General features: G+C 47.4%; 1 protein-coding gene across 8 annotated transcripts in view; it reads left to right on the forward strand.

Moving 5' to 3' along the window:
• Iqce (IQ motif containing E) overlaps positions 1–19,738 on the forward strand; it is a 55,618-nt gene that overhangs the window by 32,497 nt on the left and 3,383 nt on the right. For 7 of the 8 annotated variants that reach the window (XM_023713356.1, XM_023713358.1, XM_023713352.1 and 4 more), the window contains exons 14-21: positions 1,387–1,491; positions 2,831–2,930; positions 8,752–8,913; positions 11,742–11,765; positions 16,138–16,248; positions 17,368–17,489; positions 17,896–17,975; positions 18,822–18,902. In XM_023713356.1, the coding sequence (XP_023569124.1) occupies positions 1,387–1,491; positions 2,831–2,930; positions 8,752–8,913; positions 11,742–11,765; positions 16,138–16,248; positions 17,368–17,489; positions 17,896–17,975; positions 18,822–18,902 (785 nt within the window). Of the gene's footprint in view, positions 1–1,386; positions 1,492–2,830; positions 2,931–8,751; positions 8,914–11,741; positions 11,766–16,137; positions 16,249–17,367; positions 17,490–17,895; positions 17,976–18,821; positions 18,903–19,738 lie in introns of those variants that run through there. The other variant, XM_023713357.1, reaches the window with a different exon arrangement.

Here is a 19,738-nt window from a genome sequence, read left to right on the forward strand (position 1 = left end):
CGTGGTCTTGACATTGAGTCATGTATTTGTGGCCTATGATCTGTACATGAATGAGCCATACATGATGTAATATGCTTAGCATGACCTGGAGCTGGAGGCAGAGCCTCACCACATGATCTGCAGTTTCATGATCTGTTACTGGCTCAGCACAGGACCTGGCGCCTGCTTGCGCATGGCTTCTCTCGTCACAGCTCTGTTGTAAGCTAACCCACCCATCAGCTGAGATGGCATTTAATCTCAGCACTGCAAGACCATGGTGACCTTGCCGCTCAGAGTGGTCTGCAAAGGCAGGAGCACCAGCCCACCCAGGAGCTGATCGAGGATGGGGGCCACAGGTGCTTTCACACTTTCTGAATTGCCCCGTGTCACATGTCCCCAGCTGATGTGCATGCACATGGGTGTCTGAGGGCTCCTGGCTGCCTCCCAGCCCACTGTGGAACCTCTGGAACCTCTGTCCCCAGCAGAAGCAAACCCCTTCACACTCTTGTCCCCAACCTGCAGTGGTAGTCATGTGAACTATGATAGATTCTTTGTTTTTTGTTTTGGCAGAACCGGGGATTGAACTCTGGCCCTTGCGCTTGCCAGGGAAGTGCTTATTCTACTGAGCCATCTCCCCAGCCCAAGGATTTTTTTTTTCTCCGAATGCCTTCAGGGCAGGTTTGGCTGACTTGAGTTGTGGGGATCAAACCACAGCAACCTGAGCCTGACTGCTTTGTTGAAGCAGCCACTTAAAGAACTGAGCTAAGGGGCAGGCCCCCATATGATAGGTTCTTTGTAACACTATTTCATGGAGTTTTTAAAATGAAGATAGTGGTTTTGAAACATAACCCCTAGGCTTATCTGTTAAGCTATCACATGACCTAATAACTACAACATATGGAGTCCTTTTTATGTGATAGGCACTCTGCTACTCATTTCAAGGAATATCTAGTTTCCTGTGGACATTAGCAGGGCCTAGAAAAGTTGGGCCACATAGATTGTAGGCAGTGGATGTGCATTTGTGGCCACTGTGTCATTGTGGCATGTGAGGACTCAGCAAGAGATGCCTGGCTGCCCTCCCATGCTCAGGCCCAGCACTGGCAGCACCCCCGCCTGGAGTGCAGGACTGGTGTGTCCCTGCCACTGTGTCACTGGTGTTTCCATTTTTCCCTGCAACCATGAGGCCACAGAGTGAGACCTTGCTGCTTTTATATCCTAGCCTTGACAGGCCCTCATACACAGTGGTGTCTGTGTGCCCTTAGGACCTGGGGGCTGCTGGAGTGGCTTGCCCACCCCCGTCCACTGTCCTAAGGAAGGAAGTCGGCTGCTGTTGTGTTTTCAAGTGTCTTCCTGCCCTGACAGTTTCTGGTTCTAACAGTGCGGAAATGTCTGCTTCTGTGCATTCAGTAAGGAAGTGAGGCAGCTGCTGCAGGCCAAGGCTGAGCTGGAGAAGGAGCTGGAGAATGCAAGGGAAGGGCAGAAGCAGCAGCAGGAGCAAGAGTGGGCCTTGAAGTGAGTACCAAGCAGCAGAGATGACACACAACCCGAGCCCTCCCTGCCTCCTGGCCACCCGCCCCGTGGGTCCCTGCATAGTAGCTTCGAGAGAGGGTTTAGTAGAGACCACACCTCTTCCTGAGGTCTTTCAGTGTTTTTCTGCCTCTGGGATACACACCCAAGCCCTGTGAGAAAGCTTTTTGTATAAGCCAGTATTTGCCTCTGTGGCAAACCATCGTGGCCACCTCTGCTGCACGTCCAGTGCTACCGCTGTGTCATGCTCTCCCCCTCAGCAGCCTCTAAGCACCATGACTTTCACACCTTTGCTCCTTTGTGAGAGCAACAGTCACCAGAGCCAGGAAGGGCAGCACCTCCATGTCTATCCCTAGAGAATGGATGAGCAGCCTGAGGTCACCCACAAAAAAACAAGCCAGGGCCGATGCACTGTGCTCAGGGAAAGAGGCCAAGTGGGCCACACAGCGCGGGCCATATGTGGGATGTGGGCAGAGCAGGCAGAAACAAGGGCTGGCTGGGGGAAGAGGAGTGCTGGGAGTGTTCAGGATTCCCATCATCGTGGATATGCTGAAGACCACCTAATTATACATTTTAAAATAGTTTCGTTTTTGTCTTCCTGTAGTGTTAGGGGTCAAACCCTCATGCATGCTAGACAAATGCTTTATCCCTGAACCACACGCCCAGTCTTAAGATAATGATTTCATGTTGTGAATTGTACCTCACTTCACATTTTAAAACATGAAAAGAAGTCTGAGCAGAAATATGGAGCACTCAAAATAATCAGTAAGATACAGATGACTGTAATGAACAGAAAATATTTTATTTTCATTTCTGGAGAATCATGACTAAATTGTGTCAGGCTAGAATTAAAGTAAATCAGCAACATATGGAAAGAAATGGTTTTTACATTGGAATCCTTGGTAGGGCCACGTGTTGCATTCCCTCTGTTCCCTGGAGAGCTGGTTCTGTTGGTGAGGGGTACCCTGTAGGCCGAGGGCCAGGTTCCATCCTGCAACAGAAAAGCCCCACATGATACCTCCATTGATTGTGCAATGGGTTTTTTGTTGTTTGGTTTCTCACAGTGTTAGGAACCAAACCCAAGATGTTGCACATGCTATATGCAGTGACTATTTTTTCCGGCTCTGACAGCCAGCACAGTGCTGCCCTGGGGTCCTCAGCACCCTTTTCTGGGAACATTAAAGAGAACCATCCTGCAGCAGGTTACTGGTACCTCTGTAGCCCATCCAGCATCTGTCTGCACGGGGCTGCCAGTCTCACCGTGCAAAGGGCCATTGCTCACCTGGTGACAAGCCAAGTGTCATTGTTCCCCTTCTCATTTTAGAGAAGAAATCCAAACACTTAAGAGCAAGTGCCAAGAGCTGGAAGAATCCAAGAAAGAAGAGAAAAGTGCAGTCAGTTGTCCCTTAGAGATGACACATGAGGTAGGTATGTGTGGCCATGCTGCCTTTTCTCCTGTCTGGTGTGGTGCTCTTTTTTTTTTTTTTTTTTTTAATAATTTTATTGAGAAACAAATAGCAATGAGACAATTTCAAAACCGATTAGTAGGACAGTTTCAATAATTAATACATTGTATATTGTTGTCTTCTTAGTGGTTATTCATAGTACAAGATGCAGACATGATATCCTATCCACAAACACTATTAAAACAAATCTTTCGGGACCAGGAAGATAGCTTCATGGTCTAAGCACCTACCTAACAAACACAAGAACCCAGGTTTGATTCCCAGTACCACATGCTGTGCTGGCCCCATGCGCCAGGCTGGCCACGGAAACCAGATGTTGTGGCATACACCTGTGATCCCAGCACTGGGGAAGCTGAGACAACAGGATCAATTATGAGTCCAAGCTGTACAACAAGACCGTGTACCAAATAAATAGAAAATTTATAAAAAAAAAAGAACAAATCTTTTTTTTTTTTTTTTTTTTTTTTTTTTTCTCCAAATCTTTCTATTCACTGAATTAAGAGAAAGTACCTGTGTGGTACTCTTCTTGACCTGAAGGTGACAACCTAATCTCCTGTCATCATCATGGTCTGTTTCCGTAACTCAGGTGGGATATGTGGAAGTCTGGACCTGTTGACTGGCTTCCTAGATGGGGCATCTTCCTATATGCTCTGCCCTGGAGGTCGGGGGACCATTGGGGAAGGAGTAGAAACCCACAGAGGCACCACACCTTCTCTGGGTGGATGGGTGCTCCTGGGTGGAGCAGGGTGGTCTCCTCTAGGCTTGTCCCCAAGCTATAGCCTATGTGGTATAGGACTGTTTGGTTAGGATCTGGCAGCTGCCACTAAGGTGTGAGGCCTTATGGCTGTGAGGGTCCCCTGGCCCTTCTCTGTCCCAGGTGTCCCTGATGTCCCAGTGTTGCTTGGGCTTCAGTTCATTGTTTCTTCACTAATGTCTCTTCTCATGGATAAACTCTAGGGAGATAGCTCAGAGACATAAACACCTACCTGGCAAGTGTAAGGTTCCGAGTTCAATCCCAAGCCCCAGAACCAGGCATGATGGAGCATGCCTGTAATCCCAGCACTCAGGCAGTTGAGACAGGAGAATCTCTGCAAGTTGGAGACCAGCCTGGGGGCTACCAGGCCAGCCCAAACTGCATAGCAAGACCCTGTCTCAAAAAATTAAAATTAAAAATTAAATTAAAAATCTTATGGATGGACTTTTGATGGCAGGCATGACCTGACATCTGTATGAATGAAAGCAAATAATTTAGCTACTTAAATCCTGTGGCCACTGTCTGCCCCAGGAGGGTTGTCACTCAAAGCATGCTGTAGGTGAAATTGGTCAGGTCTGGGAGGGTCAGCAAGCACCCATGACATGGTAACTGGTCCTTTTTGCAGCTCTTGTGGCCCCTTCCCCACCCATGGTCTGAGCAGACCTGAACTGAGCCCGGCATGTGAGGTGTTGCTTCAGAAGGACCTGGCATTCAGCAGCAGGGGAGGACAAAGGAGATTACCCTTGATCCCCAGAAAATGGGCCCATGGGCTGCAAGGCCAAGTTCCCTGCCAGAGCTGACCCTAAGAAGATTTTGTTTTAAATCTGAAGCGCCTTCGTCTTCCAAGGCTGGCTAACTTAGCTAGATCCTAATTTGAAGGTCTCTTCATTCAACTCTTACACAAGAGCAAAAGGAAAACCAAAGGTTAGGGAATTTGGGAAAGCTGGTCTCATAATGAGTTACAAATTGGGACAACTGGGCCAGCAAGATAGCTCAGCAGACTAAGTGCCTGCTTAGGCAAGCACAGTGACCAGGGTTTGATCCCAGTACCACATGCCATGTCCACCCTGCCCCTGGGGCTCACTGAGCCGGCGAACAGTCTGGGCATAGTGGCACATGCCTGTAATCTCAGCACTGAGGAGGCTGAAAACAGGAGGATCACTTCAAGTCAGAGTTAAGCAGTATGACTGTACCAAATACAGAAAAATAAAAATTGGGATTAAACCATAGCACTGCCAGCTGGAGAGAACCCATGATCTCTGTGCAGAGGCCAGCAACTGCCATATGCCCAGCTGGCAGGTATGAGTGCCTCGCTCCTGGTCCCTTCTGGAAGGTGCTGTCGCTGCTCAGGGACCCATACCTGCTGCACTGTCCCCAGGGTTGTGTTTCTGGATAATGCTTTAAGTCAGAAGTCCCTAGCCCCTGGGCCATTAGGAACTGGGCTGCAGAGCAGGTGCTGGGTGGCAGACTGACTGCAAAGCCAGCAAAGCTCCATCTGTATTTACGGTCTGAGCGCTGCCTCCTGTCAAATCAGCGGCAGCATTAGATTCTCATAGGAGTAAGAAGCCTACTGCTAACTGCAGAGGATCTAGGTTATGTGCTCCTTATGAGGAAAATGTACAGTGTAATAGAAATAAAGTGCGGTGTAATATGCTTGAATCATCCCCAAGCTGCTAACTCCTACCCCTTCTGTGGAAAACTTGTCTTCCTATGAAACCAACCCCTGATGCCAAAAAGGTTGGGGACCCCTTCTGTAACTTCCCACTCAAAGTCATACTCTTAGGGGAAAAATGTTTATACAGACATCAGATTTGAAAAGAAAGACTATTTGCAGCGTCTGCCTGGCTGGTAAGGACTTCTGCCTGTCTTTGGCCCCTTCACAGGGGTTTTGCAGATCCAAGATGCCCCACAGAGTGTCTTCTGTGTCCCTGCTGACTCACGTGGCCACCTGGGAGGGGCAGCTCCTGGGTTGCACAGACCCTAAGAAGTTCTTTTTTTTTTTTTTTTCAGAACCAGGAATTGAACTCAGGCCCTTCCACTTGCCAGGGAAGCGATTATTCTACTGAGCCATCTCCCCGGCCCCCTAAGAAGTTCTTTTTCCAGGAACTGTGTCTCTCAGTGATTTTTCCACTTCTCCCCCAAAGATGCAGGAGATTTTCCTCAATATTTTTATTTTGGCATCTTCTTTACATAAGACCTTGGGATTTTGTGTTTCTGTACATGACAGAGCACAGGCAGGGGCTGCAGATGGTAACTTGTACTCTGCAGAGTCCGTCATGGGTGGGCATCACAGTCTTTTCTGAGAAATAGCTATGAACTCAGAAGCTCTTATTGCATGTGGCTCAGTGACGTGTGGTCATGTCCCTGCCAGCAGAATGCTGGACAGCCACTGATAAGAACAATGACATGGAGTGGTAGAATTCCCCCATCCCACCCCCACCCATTCAATTCCATTTGATTTTTTAAAAAAGTTATACTTAGAAATATGTCTGGAATTGACCAGCCTCATGGCACATGGTAGGTTGTCTGACTCCAGATGAGATATAGGTCTGAAAGCTTTTTCCATATATGCCGGGACTGTAACTACCTTTTTAACCTTCTTTCAATACTGTCTGAATTTTTCTCATAAAAAGCATCTCCTTCTCATCTCCTAGCTTGATTTTTTTTTTTCTTCTTATAAACATTCCGACTCGAGAAAAAGAAGAGTGGGTAAACTAGGAGGTCTCAGCATTGTCCTGAGGTGGGGTCATCAGCTCTCAGGATTCATTTGGGAATGATTTGCTGTGGGCTAGAGGGTGCATGAGAGCCTGTGTAAACTTGTAAGCCCCTATGTAAAGTAAAAAGAAAAGAACTTACAAGGGCTGGGGATGTAGCTTGGTAATAGAGTGACTGCTAACGTGCCTCCTGTGTCAGAGAATTTATATGCATATCAAAATTAGATTTTGTTTTGGGTTATTTTGTTTTGTTTTTGTCTTTTTGAGACAGGGTTTCTCCATGCAGTTTGGGCTGGCCCTGAACTCACTTTCTAGCCTAGGCTGGTCTTGAATTTGCAACAATCCTCCTGCCTCAGCCTCCTGAGTGCTGGGATTACAGGCATGTACCGCCACACCCAATTCAGATTTTGTTTTAACTATCTTCCAGCAGTTGTTGGAGTCAATACTGCTTTATCTTCTAAGCAGCCAAAACTTTTTTTGTTCACAAAAGCGTGAGCTTCATGTGACAGACTCTCATCTCTTTAGTGGGATGAAGATCTGAAAATGTGTTGAGGCACACCATGAGGCATTTCTGGGGTGACAGACTCGAGAGGAGGTGGCTTCATGTCAGCATGTGGACACAGGTCACTTAGAGATTCCTGGGAAGCCCAGGTGACAGTTGACCATGCTGTGTGCTCAGGGCTTGTCCCATCAGACAGGGTAAGGTCCACATACAGAGACACGAGTATCTCAAGGGGGACATCCATCCTCACATGCCCTCTGAAACCAGAGCAGGGCTGCCACCTGGGGTGGGGGAGCGTAGGGAGAGTAAGGCCCAGGACTTACTGTGACAGGACCAGGTGAATCACAGTACGTGGCTGAGCAGGCTACAGATTGACTGACCTACAGTCCCAATGGGCTCTGGGTCAGGTACATGGCCACAGATGATGGAGGGCAAGGGACACTAGCTTGGTGTGTGTGGATTAGAGTTGCCAGTTGGGGTGGAAGGGGGCTTGGTGAACATGTGTGGAAGGCTTCTCACAGGGGAGGCCTTCCTACCTCTAAGGAGTGGGCAGCCTGGGAAGGCCATCTCTCCAAGGCCAGCAAGGGCCCAGATGTCAGAGCACCTTCAAGTGCAGGAGAACCTTGGTCTCTCACTGGTCAACCTACTCTTCCAGTCCAAGCTGTCCACCTGCACCAGGCCTCTGGTGCTGTGGGCCATTGCTTGTTCCCCAGTGAGCTTATTGAAAAATACCCTTGTAAGGGCCAGCCGAATAGCTCAGTAGATTAAAGCACCTGTAAGCAGGAGCAGGGGCCAGGGGTTCGATCTCCAGGCCTGCTGTGCCAGCCCTGCCCCCAGGGCATGCTGAGAAGCCAATTTAGACTGGGTGTGGTGGCACGCACCTGTAATCCCAGCTCTTGGGAGGCTGTAAACAGGCAGATCACTACTAGTCAGGTCTAGTAGTGAGACCATGAATACCCTGTAGACCCTTCCCTAAAAAGAAATACAAAAAAAAAGAAAAAGAAAAGTACACTTGTAGATAATAAATTTAGACTAGTAAGTTGTAGGGATCAATGGTATTTCAGTGGTCACAGTAGCAATTCCTGCTTTTTTCTTCCTTACAAACCAAGCTAGAGCCAAGTTTGGGAGTGTACACCTGTAATCTCAGCATTTGGGAGGCTGAGGCAATAGGATCACAATGAGTGTGAGGCCAGCATAGGCTACATAGTGGGTTCAAAGATAGCCTGAACTACATAGTTTGACCTTGTCTAAAAAAAAAGACCAAGCTAATTTAGTCATGGTGCCACATGCCTATAATTCCAGCAGTTCAGGAGACTGATCCCAGAGGATCTAAAGTTCAAGGCAATTTGTGAGACCCTGTATCTAAACTAAAAAGAAAAAAAAACTAAAATGATTGGGTGTGTAGCTTGCTAGGGCAGTTGCCTAGCAAGCCTGAGGCCCTTGGTTCAATCCTTAATAGGGCACTGAAAAAAAAAAAAGCTTAGAAATATTTCACTTTTAGAGGGAGAGGGGGGTGCAAAAAAAAAAATATTTTGCTGTGAATCCTAGAAATCCTTCTTTCATGGTACAATATTAAACTTCTAATAACCCCAAGAAAAGACCATAGATGACAGGCAAGTCTTGAGTGTCACACTGGGATGAGGGTGTATGTGTGGCCCTCGAGTGGACACTGAAGTTCAGGAGAATGCTGCCAGCGCCAGGGGGATCCGACCTGCTTACTGAGGCTTTAGCCACATGCCCCGGAGAGCATGCCGGAGCATACTGTCCTCTGACTCTAGTCTTTCCTCACATACTTTCCATTTCCTGCAGGCCAGCAGAGCACCCTGCACGACCCCTCCAGGCAGCACAGCCTCGCAGCGAGACTCTGATTCTGAGGAGGAAGGCACCTCCTGGCCTCCCACCTGCACTGATGGGAGGAGAGAGGCAGCTGCCAGGACCCTGCAGGCCCGGTGGAAGGCCCGGGCACACACGGTGAGCTTCCCTAGCAGGCCAGCGCCTGCAGCAGTCATGTGTCCAGTGAGAAAGCAGGGGCTTCTGTGTGGCCATCACCCACATTGGCCTTCCCTGTGCCAGCTCCAAGGCCAGGCTACTGCTGCAGAGAATGCAGGCCACTGAAGCTGTATGGCATGATCAGCACTGACAGGGAAGCAAAGGAGAAGACAGAGGGGCACCTTTCTGGCCTGAAAGCCCTCTCAGCGACCCAGCCCCATCCCTCGGGCCCTGCAATGGGTGGCTCACAAGCCAAGGTGGGTCATGGAGAGGCTGACTGCAGCCCTGAGCACAGTGCCTAGGAGAACTCGGGTTCCTAGCCGCTGATGAGTGCAGGAAGTCTGAGTCACTGTGGCCAGACCATTTATGGGGCTCCAGGGAACAGCCACTCATAAGAGGGACCCGTCTTGTGGGAATGACAAAAGTCCACCCAACAGGCCAAGTCCGTGGCTACGCGAGGCCCCTTTTAGGTGAGTGAGGTACCCTTCCTTTGGGTGAGTGAGGATTCCCTTCTTATGCACCCTGGGTCGCTCTCCTGTAGGCACATGTGCTGCTGAGACTAGTTTTTAAAGGGCCACCGTTTCCTTAGATGAGCTGAATGCTCTGAAAGGTATATTAAGTATTTAAATGGTCACCACCTTTTCCCCTAGTTGAAAACAAAAGCAGTGGAATTCTCTGCTTGTCTGCAGTCTGGAAGAGCTCAGCTCCAGCAGGTTGCCTGATGGGAAGGGCATGGGGTAAGTCAGTGCTTCTGAGCCAGGCAGGCACAGGTCTGTACTCCCAGAACCGAGGGGGGCTGAGGCAGGAGGATATCAAGTTCAAGACCTGCCCAGAGCCAGGGAGCTAGCTCAGTAGAATAAGCGCTTGCCTGGCAAGTGCAGGGTCCTGAGTTCATCTCTGGTACCTAAAAAAAAAAGCCCTGCCCAAACAACTTAGCAATTTAGCGAGATCCAATCTGAAGATAAAAATAAAAAGGGTTTGGGATGTGGCTCAGTGGTAAGTGCCCTTGGGTTTGATATGTAGTACTGTCCCCCTTCCCCCCGCCATCATTGATTCTTCCAAATTTTATTATGAAAAAGTTTCAAAACCTATGGAAAAGTTAAGAAGAACTTAGTGTATTCAGCAATGTGTTCTACTTTCCATTACTTGAATTGAACTCCTCCAGAAGGTTGTTTTTTTTTTTTTTTTTGGTGGCTGCACATTGCCTCCAGCGCTGGTCTGGATTGCCTTGAGTATGCGGGAGTTGAACCACGGATCCCAGAGACTGACTGCTTTGTTTAAGCAGGCACTCAAACAACTGAGCTAGTGGGCGGGCCCCCCTTCCAGAAGTATTTGAAAGTAAATCTTAGACATTACAAAACATTACCATATACTTTGTTTTGTTTTTTTTTTACCATATACTTTGAAGAAAAAGAGTATTTCCTTATTGGGATTGGGTTAGAATCCTCACCAGCAAAGCCTTGAGCTTTCTGGTTGAGTAGCCTTAATGTACTTCCAGCAGCCTCTACCCTCTTTTTCTTTTTAAAGACATTTTGTTTTTTGAAGAGAGTATGCTGGCACGTGATTGATTGATTGATTGATTGATTGAACTGGGAATTAAACGCATGACCTTGCGCTTGCTTGCCAGGCAGGCACAGTAGGCTGGCACTTTATAGGATATTCTTTACAAGATGTTTCCTTATGGTGTCATTCAATTTGCTCTTTTATCCCTTCTATTTCCTATAAATGAGAAATTTGGTCTCTAGGTTTGACTCCGTAAAGTTAAAGTTGTCTAGCATGAACACCTTGTAGGTGAGTCCGTGTGTATCACATTGCCTCAAAACACAAGTCAGATCAGTACTCTAATACTTTGGGACACTGAAGATTGTATGTTGAGCCCCACCTAGGTAAGTTAGAAACTTAGAGAGACCCTGTCTCAAAATTAAGAAATAACAAAATAAAAGTATAGTGTTCAATCCTCACTATCAAAAACATGAGGTCAGTAATGCTAATGTGTTTCTAAATGTTGAGGTTGGCATAAGGTGGTGGCTGTGTACTTGCCTTTTAAAGAAAGTATCAGAAACCTGCAGAAGCAGTTGTCCCTACCACCCTTCACCTGCCAGATCAGTATCCTTGGCAGCCTGAATTTAGCCTTATTCCAGATGCAGAAGGGCAGCTCCTTCCAGTTCTCTTTCTACGTAAGAGCTCCTTCCCTTTGTGAAAGTTTTCTTATCAGTGGACATAAGCTCCAGGTCCACCTTACAACACAGGGCAAGCCTTAGTAACTTCCCTTCAATAAACACTGTTTTCAGAGTAAGGAATTGTTCTGAGAGTCACTTCCAGCAGTGCAAATAATTCATATATTTATTCATATTCTCTCTGTGTCTCTCTCTGTCTCTGTCTCTCTCTCTCTCTCTCTATATCTCTCTCTCTCTCTCTCTGTCTCTGTCTCTGTCTCTGTCTGTCTCTCTCTCCCTCTCTTCTCCCTCTCTTCTCCCTCTCTCCTCAGAAGGTTACTATGGATTCAGTATTTTTCAATTCTTATTGTTCAGATGGTCCTGAATCTGGTCCTGAGAGCAGTCGGATCTGCTACCTGTGACTCCGTCTTGCTGAGCAAGTCCTTATTTTCTAGCACGGCAGGGTATGCAGCAGCCCAGTGCCTGCCTCTCACCGACTGTAGTTCTCGCTGTTTCTGGGCCATTGGGTCTATGAAGAAGTGACTTGCTGTCTGCACTGTGTCTACTGGACAACGAGCAAGTTCAAGGAATGAAAACTGTTGAAGAAAGCATCCCTCTCATATTAATCCATTGTTTTTTATTTCTTTATTTCAGAAAAAAAAGGCTGCCCTGGATGAGGTAAGCAAGGTTAATTTCACCAATTTCAAAATCTCTTGTTTTGACTCTAGAGTAAAGAAATTGTTGGCATATTTAGAAATGACTTTCAAGAAATCAAAGCAAAGGGCTGGCAAGATAGTTCAGCAGACTAAGCTCCTGCTTAGACAAGTGCAGGGACTGGGATTTGATTCCCCGGTACCACATGCTGTGCTGGCCCCTTCCCCAGGTGTGCTGAGTTGGCTACCAAGACTGGGCATACTGGTGCACCCCTGCAATCCCGGTGCTGGGGAGGCTGAAAATAGGAAGATCACTAAAGTCCAAGCTGTGTAGTGAGACCCTGTACCAAATACATAAAAAAAAGAATTAAAAATTCTTTTTTAGAGAATAGTGTGTCTGGTCCTTTCACTGGATCGTCACTTCAGAGCACCCTCCTGAGTGTCCCATGCCCTGGGCTTGCTTCAAGCATGTACAAATGACATTTTATTATCAGTGGTACTGCTGTCTCCCCTGGGCAGGTATAGGCTCCCTACAGGCCAGGACTATCTCTCTTCATACTGAGCTCCTAGTTCCTAGAATAGTGCCTGGCCTATGGTGTGATTCAGTGTGTGGCATCTGGGGATTTAACTTGGAGCCTTCGTGCAGAGCTATAGCCCCAACCCTTTCTTTTGTTTGTCATTTTGAGACCATGTCTTGCCAAGTTGCTCAGGCTGGGCTGGAACGTGAGGCTCTTCTGCCTCAGCCTCACTCAGGGCTGGAGTAAGTGTGTGTGCCACCACTACATCTGGGCAGCGTTTCCTAATGAATAAGTGAAAACAGTGTGGGCTGCGCTGGGGCGCTAACTAACCAGACAGCACACACTCTCCTCAGGCTGCTTTTTCTTTCCCAATCCCTCTCCCTCAGCTTCAGATTCTACTTCTCTGAAGTAAAGGTGATACTAAGGCTTCCTTCTTTCCTTTCCTTTCCCTTCCCTTCCTTTCCTTTCCTTCCCTTCTTTCCTTCCTTCTTCCCTCCCTCCTTTTTCTTTCCTTCTATTTCATTTCTTCCTTTTTCTTTTTTCATTTCTTCCTTTTTTTTTTTTTTTTTTCATTTCTTCCTTTTGAGATAGGGTCTTGCTAAGTAGTTCAGGCTACCTTGAACTTACTATGTGACTCAGGGAGGTCTCAGACTTGGTAATCCTTCTGCCTCAGCCTTCCCACAGCTGGGATTTCAGGCATGCGTCACCAGGGCCCCTTCATAGGGCTGAGTCTGAGTGTGCCCAACTGAGGCATGAAGGATGCTTCCAGGCAGCTCTGGATGGTTTAATTTCAGCTTCCACAGTACCTGTGCTGCAGACCTCCCAGGTTAGGCTAAGTGTGGCCTTGGGCCCACTCTGGGCTCTCATCCCTATAACTGGTATCTCACCTTTGCTGTGTTTCTTATCCTGTGTGGATGACATTTCTTTCACCTTGCCACCAAGAAAAACCTTTTCTAGCAGCTACTACCATACTGCCTATACCTCAGAATCCAATCACAGCTGGGCTCAGTGTGCTTGCCTTTCTCCTAAAGAGTTTGCAACTGGGAAGTCCTCCCCAGGTGTAATGGTTCTAACTTGGGTAACAGGCAGTATCATTCAATAAGGGAGTGCTGCAAGCTGGGCCTGTGCTTCACTCCTGTGACCCAGCATTCTGAGAGACTGAGGCAAGAGGATCGATCATAAATTCTAGGCCAGCCTGGGCAATTTAGTGGAACCCTGCCTCAAAAGATTAGAAGTAGGCCGAAAGCATGGCAGAAGCTGAGGCAAGAGGACTGCCATGGAGGCCAGCTGAACTACAGAAGTCCCTCACTTAGCGTGGAGTATACATTCCAGACGTTCCCGCAATCGAGAAGTGAGTAGCGGTGAAGTAGCGGTGTTATATTTTAGTAATATATATATATATATATATATATATACATATTTTAAGGCTTTATAAACCCTTCCCACGCTCTTATGAACCTTTCCTGCACTTTAAAAAATACTTCCAATATTCTTTATTTTTTTATTTTTATTTTTATTTTTCAAAGTTTTATTGATAAACAGATAGCAATGAGACAGTTTCAAATCAAATCGGAAGTACAGTTTCAACAAATAATACACTGCATATATTCTTCTTAGTGAATACTTCCAATATTCTTAATCATTTTCTAAACTTGTAAACCTACGTAATTTTAACAATATATGTATACTGTATGGTACTACAAAATCCCACAATATAGCAAAAAATCTGCAATAAATAATTTTGATTAATGTATATTTTAAAAAATATTTTCTTTATTTGGTATAGGGTTTTGCTACACAGCTCAGATGTAGTGATCCTCCTGTCTGAGCCTCCCCAGCGCTGAGATTACAGGTGTGCACCACCATGTCCTGTTTTGGTGGCCAGCACAGCGCACTCAGGGGCAGGGCTGGCAAGGCATGTGGCACCAGGGATCGAACCTGGGTCCTTGCACTTAGACCTCCAAGCTGTTTCCCCAGCCCCTTGACTAATATTTTTTGAAAACCTGCTGAAGTCAAACTGCAACATAGCAAGATCCTATTACCAATCAGGGTGGGGAGAAGGGGAAGGGAGAGGAGGAAGGAAGGGAGAAAGGAAGAAAGAGAAAGTGACTGGGAATATAGCTCAGGGCAAACCCCCTGGGTTCAATCCTTAGTTCCATAAAAGAATAATAATAATAATAATAATTACTGCTTCTGCTCAAATACAGAGCATCAGTTTTAGACTCTATGGAGTTTCCTTGCACATTTCTTAAGACATCTCTTAAGAAAAGCATCTAAGAGGCCAAGGAGGCTAGCTTAGCAATGTAAGTTCCTGCCTGGAAAGCACAAGGTCCTGAATTCAATCCACCATACCGGGTCATAGAGATGACTCAGTGGAGTAAGTGCTTCCCTGGCAAGCGCAAGGGCCTGAGTTCAATCCCTGGTTCCGCCAAAAAAAACCCACAGTACCAAAAAAATAAAAGCATCTAAGATTAAGGTCATAAAATAAATGATTCCCTTAAAGATCTTGCTGTATTATTCATGATTTTTGAAGCTGCATATGATGGAAAGTAGATGAAACAGAATAAACAACCCCAACATAAAACACATCAGTCCTCGGTAGTGTCCCAGATTTTCTGATCAAGAAGATAATGGGGCCAAAGAGGAAATTGATCGATGACGTGGAATGTGCCTAAGGAGAGTCACATGAGGAGAAGACACTCTCAGGCTTTCACAGAGAGCACATTGGCCAAGCAATGGCCGTGACTCATCCACATGGCTGCACTGACAAAGGTTCTACAATCTGAGGTACAGGATCTCAGGATAAATCCTGAGGGCATTTCACTGACCTTCTCAAACCAAAAAGCTACAACTCTTGTTGCATAGGTTCTGCTTTACCTTGGTCTTAACCATCCAGTAGAAAAGTATGAAGATGAAATATAGGAAGTAAAGCCATGTTGTTATGTTGAGCTGTGGGGGACTCACGTCAATAATTTCTGACATTGCCAATTAAACAGAAGACCTAATGCTATTATGGGCTTCTGTACTCTTTTAGAATATTTTGCTGAGTTTACACACCTATAATATTCAACAACGGAACTTAAAAAAAAATTGGGGTATAACTATGAATGTCCATTTTGTATCTGTGTATTCAAAGTGGTTGGGATAGATATATAGTTGCATTCTCTTAATGAATAGAATGATTTTTTCTAATGGTGTTTGTAAGTAGGATCACAAGTCTGCATCTTGTACAGCAATTAACCACTAAGAAGAATATATGCAGTGTATTATTTGTTGAAACTGTACTTTCGATTTGATTTGAAACTGTCTCATTGCTATATGTTTATCAATAAAACTTTGAAAAGAAAAATAAATAAATAAATAAATACTAATAATAAAAGAAAAAAAAAACACATCAGTGTGTTGGGCCAGCAAGATAGCTCAGTGGTCTAAGGCACTGGCTTAGGCAAGCTTAGGCAAGCACATAGGGACTGCGGTTCAATCCCCAGCACCACATGCCGTACCAGCCCCATCCCCAGGGTGGGCTGAGCTGGCCACAAAAGTAAACAAACAGACAAAAATAAATAAATAAACACATCAGTGTGTAAGTGTGAGCTTATATTAGCAACCCGATAATGTAATTATGTTTGGCAGCTGATTCGTTCCCATCCCAAGAACCTGCTTGTTGGGCTTCAGGAATCTGCCTTTTTCTGTGGTGTGGCCTGGTACCTTTCATGGTGGGAACAGAGAATGTTCTCTGGGATGCTGCTGCTAATGGCTGTGCAATGGGCTGGAAGGGTTTTCCCTGCCCACGGTTTCCCTCTGCACTGTCCCTCAGTCTCTGCCTAGCATCTTCCAGGGAAGTTAACAGTCATCTCCCTCTCCTTCCTTTCCTGCCAGGTGGCTGTCGTGCTCCAGGCAGCTTTCAGGGGACATCTAACACGAGCCAAGCTGTTATCAAGCAAAACACGTGGTCCAGAACTGCCCGACCAGCCAAGCTGTGCAGACCAGGTACCCACTCAGGGCTGCACATGAACCTCACTGTCTGTGTTCCATGGCTGCCTCTCTAAGCTTCACCCACCAGGACGAGCCCAGGGCCTATAGTCTTCCTGCTTCTGCTGCAGGAAGGCTGAGCTTAGCCTCAGAGCCAGATTGCTTTGAGGTGTAGAGAGTCAAACAGCATGTATGTCTCATGGTGAAGACAAGCTGAAAGCTGATAAAGACTGGCATTGCTAGCCAGGGAGATAGCTCAGTGGAATAAGTGCTTGGCCTGGCAAGCACAAGGTCCTGAGTTTGATCCCTGATACCACCAAAAAAAAAAAAAAAAAAAAATGGGCATTACCACGTAGGTGCTGTCCTCAGAAAATCAGATGAGGTGGTTGAGAATCTCAAGTATGCCAGACATGGTGACCCCTGCCTATAATCATAGCACTCAAGGAGACTGGGGCAGGAGGATTGCAAGTTTGAGTCCAGCCTGAGCAATTTAGCAGTTTATTGAGATTCTCATCTCAAAAATGGCTGGAGATCTAGCTCAGTGTGAAGGCCTTCAATTCAATCCCCCTTTCTGCAACAAACAAAAACCAGAAAACATCTCCAGGGTTTAAAAAACAAGAGCTACTGGGAATGGGGCCCACACCTGTAATCTGCCTGAGACAGGAGGATTGCCACAGGTGCAAGGCCAGCCTGGGCCACACACTGAGTTCAAGCCAACCTGAACTACAAAACAAGATCCTCTCTCAAGGGATGGGGAGATAGGGCCTTCCTGGCAAGCGCAAGGTCCTGAGTTTGATCCCTGGTACTGTATGCTATGCTGGCCCCAAAACCGGAGATGGTGGTGCATGCCTGTAATCCCAGCACTAGGGAGGCTGAGACAGGAGGATCACTAGGAGTGTGAACTGCGTAAAGAAACTCTGGATCAAAAAATTTTAAATTTTAAAAAATAAACAAAAGATCCTGTCTCAAAACAAAATATAAAACCTAAGAGCCTCTAGGCAGGAGGTTGCTAACTCTGCAGAAGTGATGAGGTGCACCTGAAAGGCAGGGGCTTGCCCTGGCCCTTGGTGGCCTACAGGAGACGCTGTGGGCCATAGGGTCCCCACACAGTTCTCTCCCCTTGTCCTCCTGCCACAGAGCTCCCCCATGCCGCGTGTCCTAAGTCCTGTCACCCAGTCCGTGGGCAGCCCAGAGCAGGAGGAAGCCATCACCATCATCCAGTCTGTCCTCCGGGGGCACATGGCCAGAGCCAGGCACAGGTGAGTGTCACGCTCACCTCTTGCCACTCTGCACTGTCTCAGTCTGCCTGGCAGAAAGTGTCAGCCACCTGTCCCGTTGTTTAGTTCTCTCTGAGGAGAGCCAGGCCAAATTGGAGCTGTGGTCCTTACTCCACCTGACATGAGACAGACACACAGCCGTGTGGGCCATGACCATGTCTACAGGGAACTAATGGTAGGTTACAGGAACACAGCTAAGCCACTTATAAAAACTTCATGACCCAACCACAGCATATGCCTCAAAGGAATGGACAGAAGACATTTGCAAGGCCCTCCAGGGCCCTCCTGCCTTGGGGCCCTGGGCTTCTTAGTGAGCCAGCAGGCCTGCAGCTTCTGTACTCTGCCACCAGATTAGCTGAAGCGTTCTCTTTTCCAGCACCACGAGCAGAACCACTGGCACCATGTCCTGGAGAGCAGCTGCAGCCACACCGCCTGAAACCTCCCCACCCTGCCTCGAAGCTTCTGCCGGTAATTTCATGCACTTGATTCTCACACGAGGAGCAGCTGGGCCTCTAATGGTTAGGCCATGCAAGGGCCTGACACACACTTTTCAGGCCACTTGGGGCCATGCAAGGATGCAAGGGAGGTTTGTCCCAGTGTAGCTGCCCCCAAACCAAGCCATACCAGAAAGACCCCTCAGCCTAGCTTCCTCTCTTGGCTCGGGGACTGGGGCTCCCTCAGCTTACAGACAACCCTGCTGACCATAGTTCCCCATAAGCCACCCACGAGCTGCATCTGGAGCTAGCAGATTCCCTCCTTTGACCCAGTGTTTGTCTATTTAAGTGAAACATTGATTCTGTGCTTCTGCAAAGCCAGAAAGCACTGAGAGACTTGATCCCTTGGGCCAGGGATGCAGCCCTGGCTGTGAGCTCCCATCCTGCCTGCACCTGCATGGAAGGTGCTCCCACAGGCTGCCCTTCCCTGGTGTCTCCTCTCACTCAGGAGTTGCTTTCCTTGCACCCCTGGTGAATGCACTTTAGAGTCCTGCCTCACCCAAGCACAAGCCCTTCCAGCAACCACTGCTGGCTGTGATGTCACCACAGAGCTAAGTCTGAGGCACAATGCAGGGGAGCCTGGGGACAGTCACTAGAGAAATGCAGTCAAGGTTGACTTGTGCTTGTGGTCCCAGGTCATCCGACACCCTCCACAGGGACATTTCGTAGGTCTCCAGGGATCCAGGGAAGGACAGGCAGGGGTAGAGAAGAACACTTTGCTGTCAAATAGAAACATTGGGGTGAGTGACAGGTGGGTGACAGTATGAGACTGACAAAATGCTTTATGCACAGTGGGAGCCCAATTTGCATGTCCCTTCAGGTAAGGAGGACAGCGAAGCCAGTGATGGGATGGCTGCAGAGGACGAGCCAGGGAATCCAGCCAGCCTGCAGTCCCATTCCGGTAAGTGTAGGGGCCGACAGTGGCAGAGATGTCACTTACCAAGTGATCACCCTTTTTCACCATTCACAGAAGAGTCAAACATCGATTGTAAGATGACAAACCCTGACTCTGAAGCTGGCCAGACCTCATGGCCTGCACAGCCCTGAGAATGGCAGTCTCTCTGGGTGGGCACCAGGAGCCACAGACCCTCCTCAACCTAGGAGTTTCACACATCTAAAATTGCATCCTGGGGGCCTGCCCCTTAGCTCAGTTCTTTAAGTGGCTGCTTCAACAAAGCAGTCAGGCACAGGTTGCTGTGGTTCCATCCCCACAACTCAAGCCAGCCAAACCTGCCCTGAAGGCATTCAGAGCAAAAAATAAATTAATTAAATAAAATCGCATCCTACCCACCTCAACCGTTTTTCCTAGCTAGAAACTTTGTCAGAGCTAGAAACTTTGGACTTTGATATTCTCCCCAAAGTCTTCATCTGCAAACCTCAAGGAAAAAGATCAGCCACTCCATGGTTTCGAGGAAAAATGTGCAGATACCAAAGCCTGAAAAGCTAGCAGCTGCCATAACCTCCAGCCTAGAGGGCTCTAACTTGTTCTCCAAAAAATCTGCGTTGATTCCTCCATACCCGATGTCGGATAACCTTCTTGTTTGATCAGGACTACAGTGTCTGTCTATGTCGCCTTTTCTTCTCTTGCTAAATGTGACTTTGAAGCAACAGATTCAGCCACCCGTCCACACCTGGTGGGACAGAGATGCTCTGGGCATCAGCATGTGTCAACATGAAGTCACATGTCTACATGAAACATGTCAGCCAAGCTCTTATTTGAGCTGGTTGTGGTTTTAA

This window comes from Octodon degus, unplaced genomic scaffold (genome assembly GCF_000260255.1).
Source record: "Octodon degus isolate 3935 unplaced genomic scaffold, OctDeg1.0 scaffold00031, whole genome shotgun sequence".
NCBI lineage: Eukaryota > Metazoa > Chordata > Mammalia > Rodentia > Octodontidae > Octodon > Octodon degus.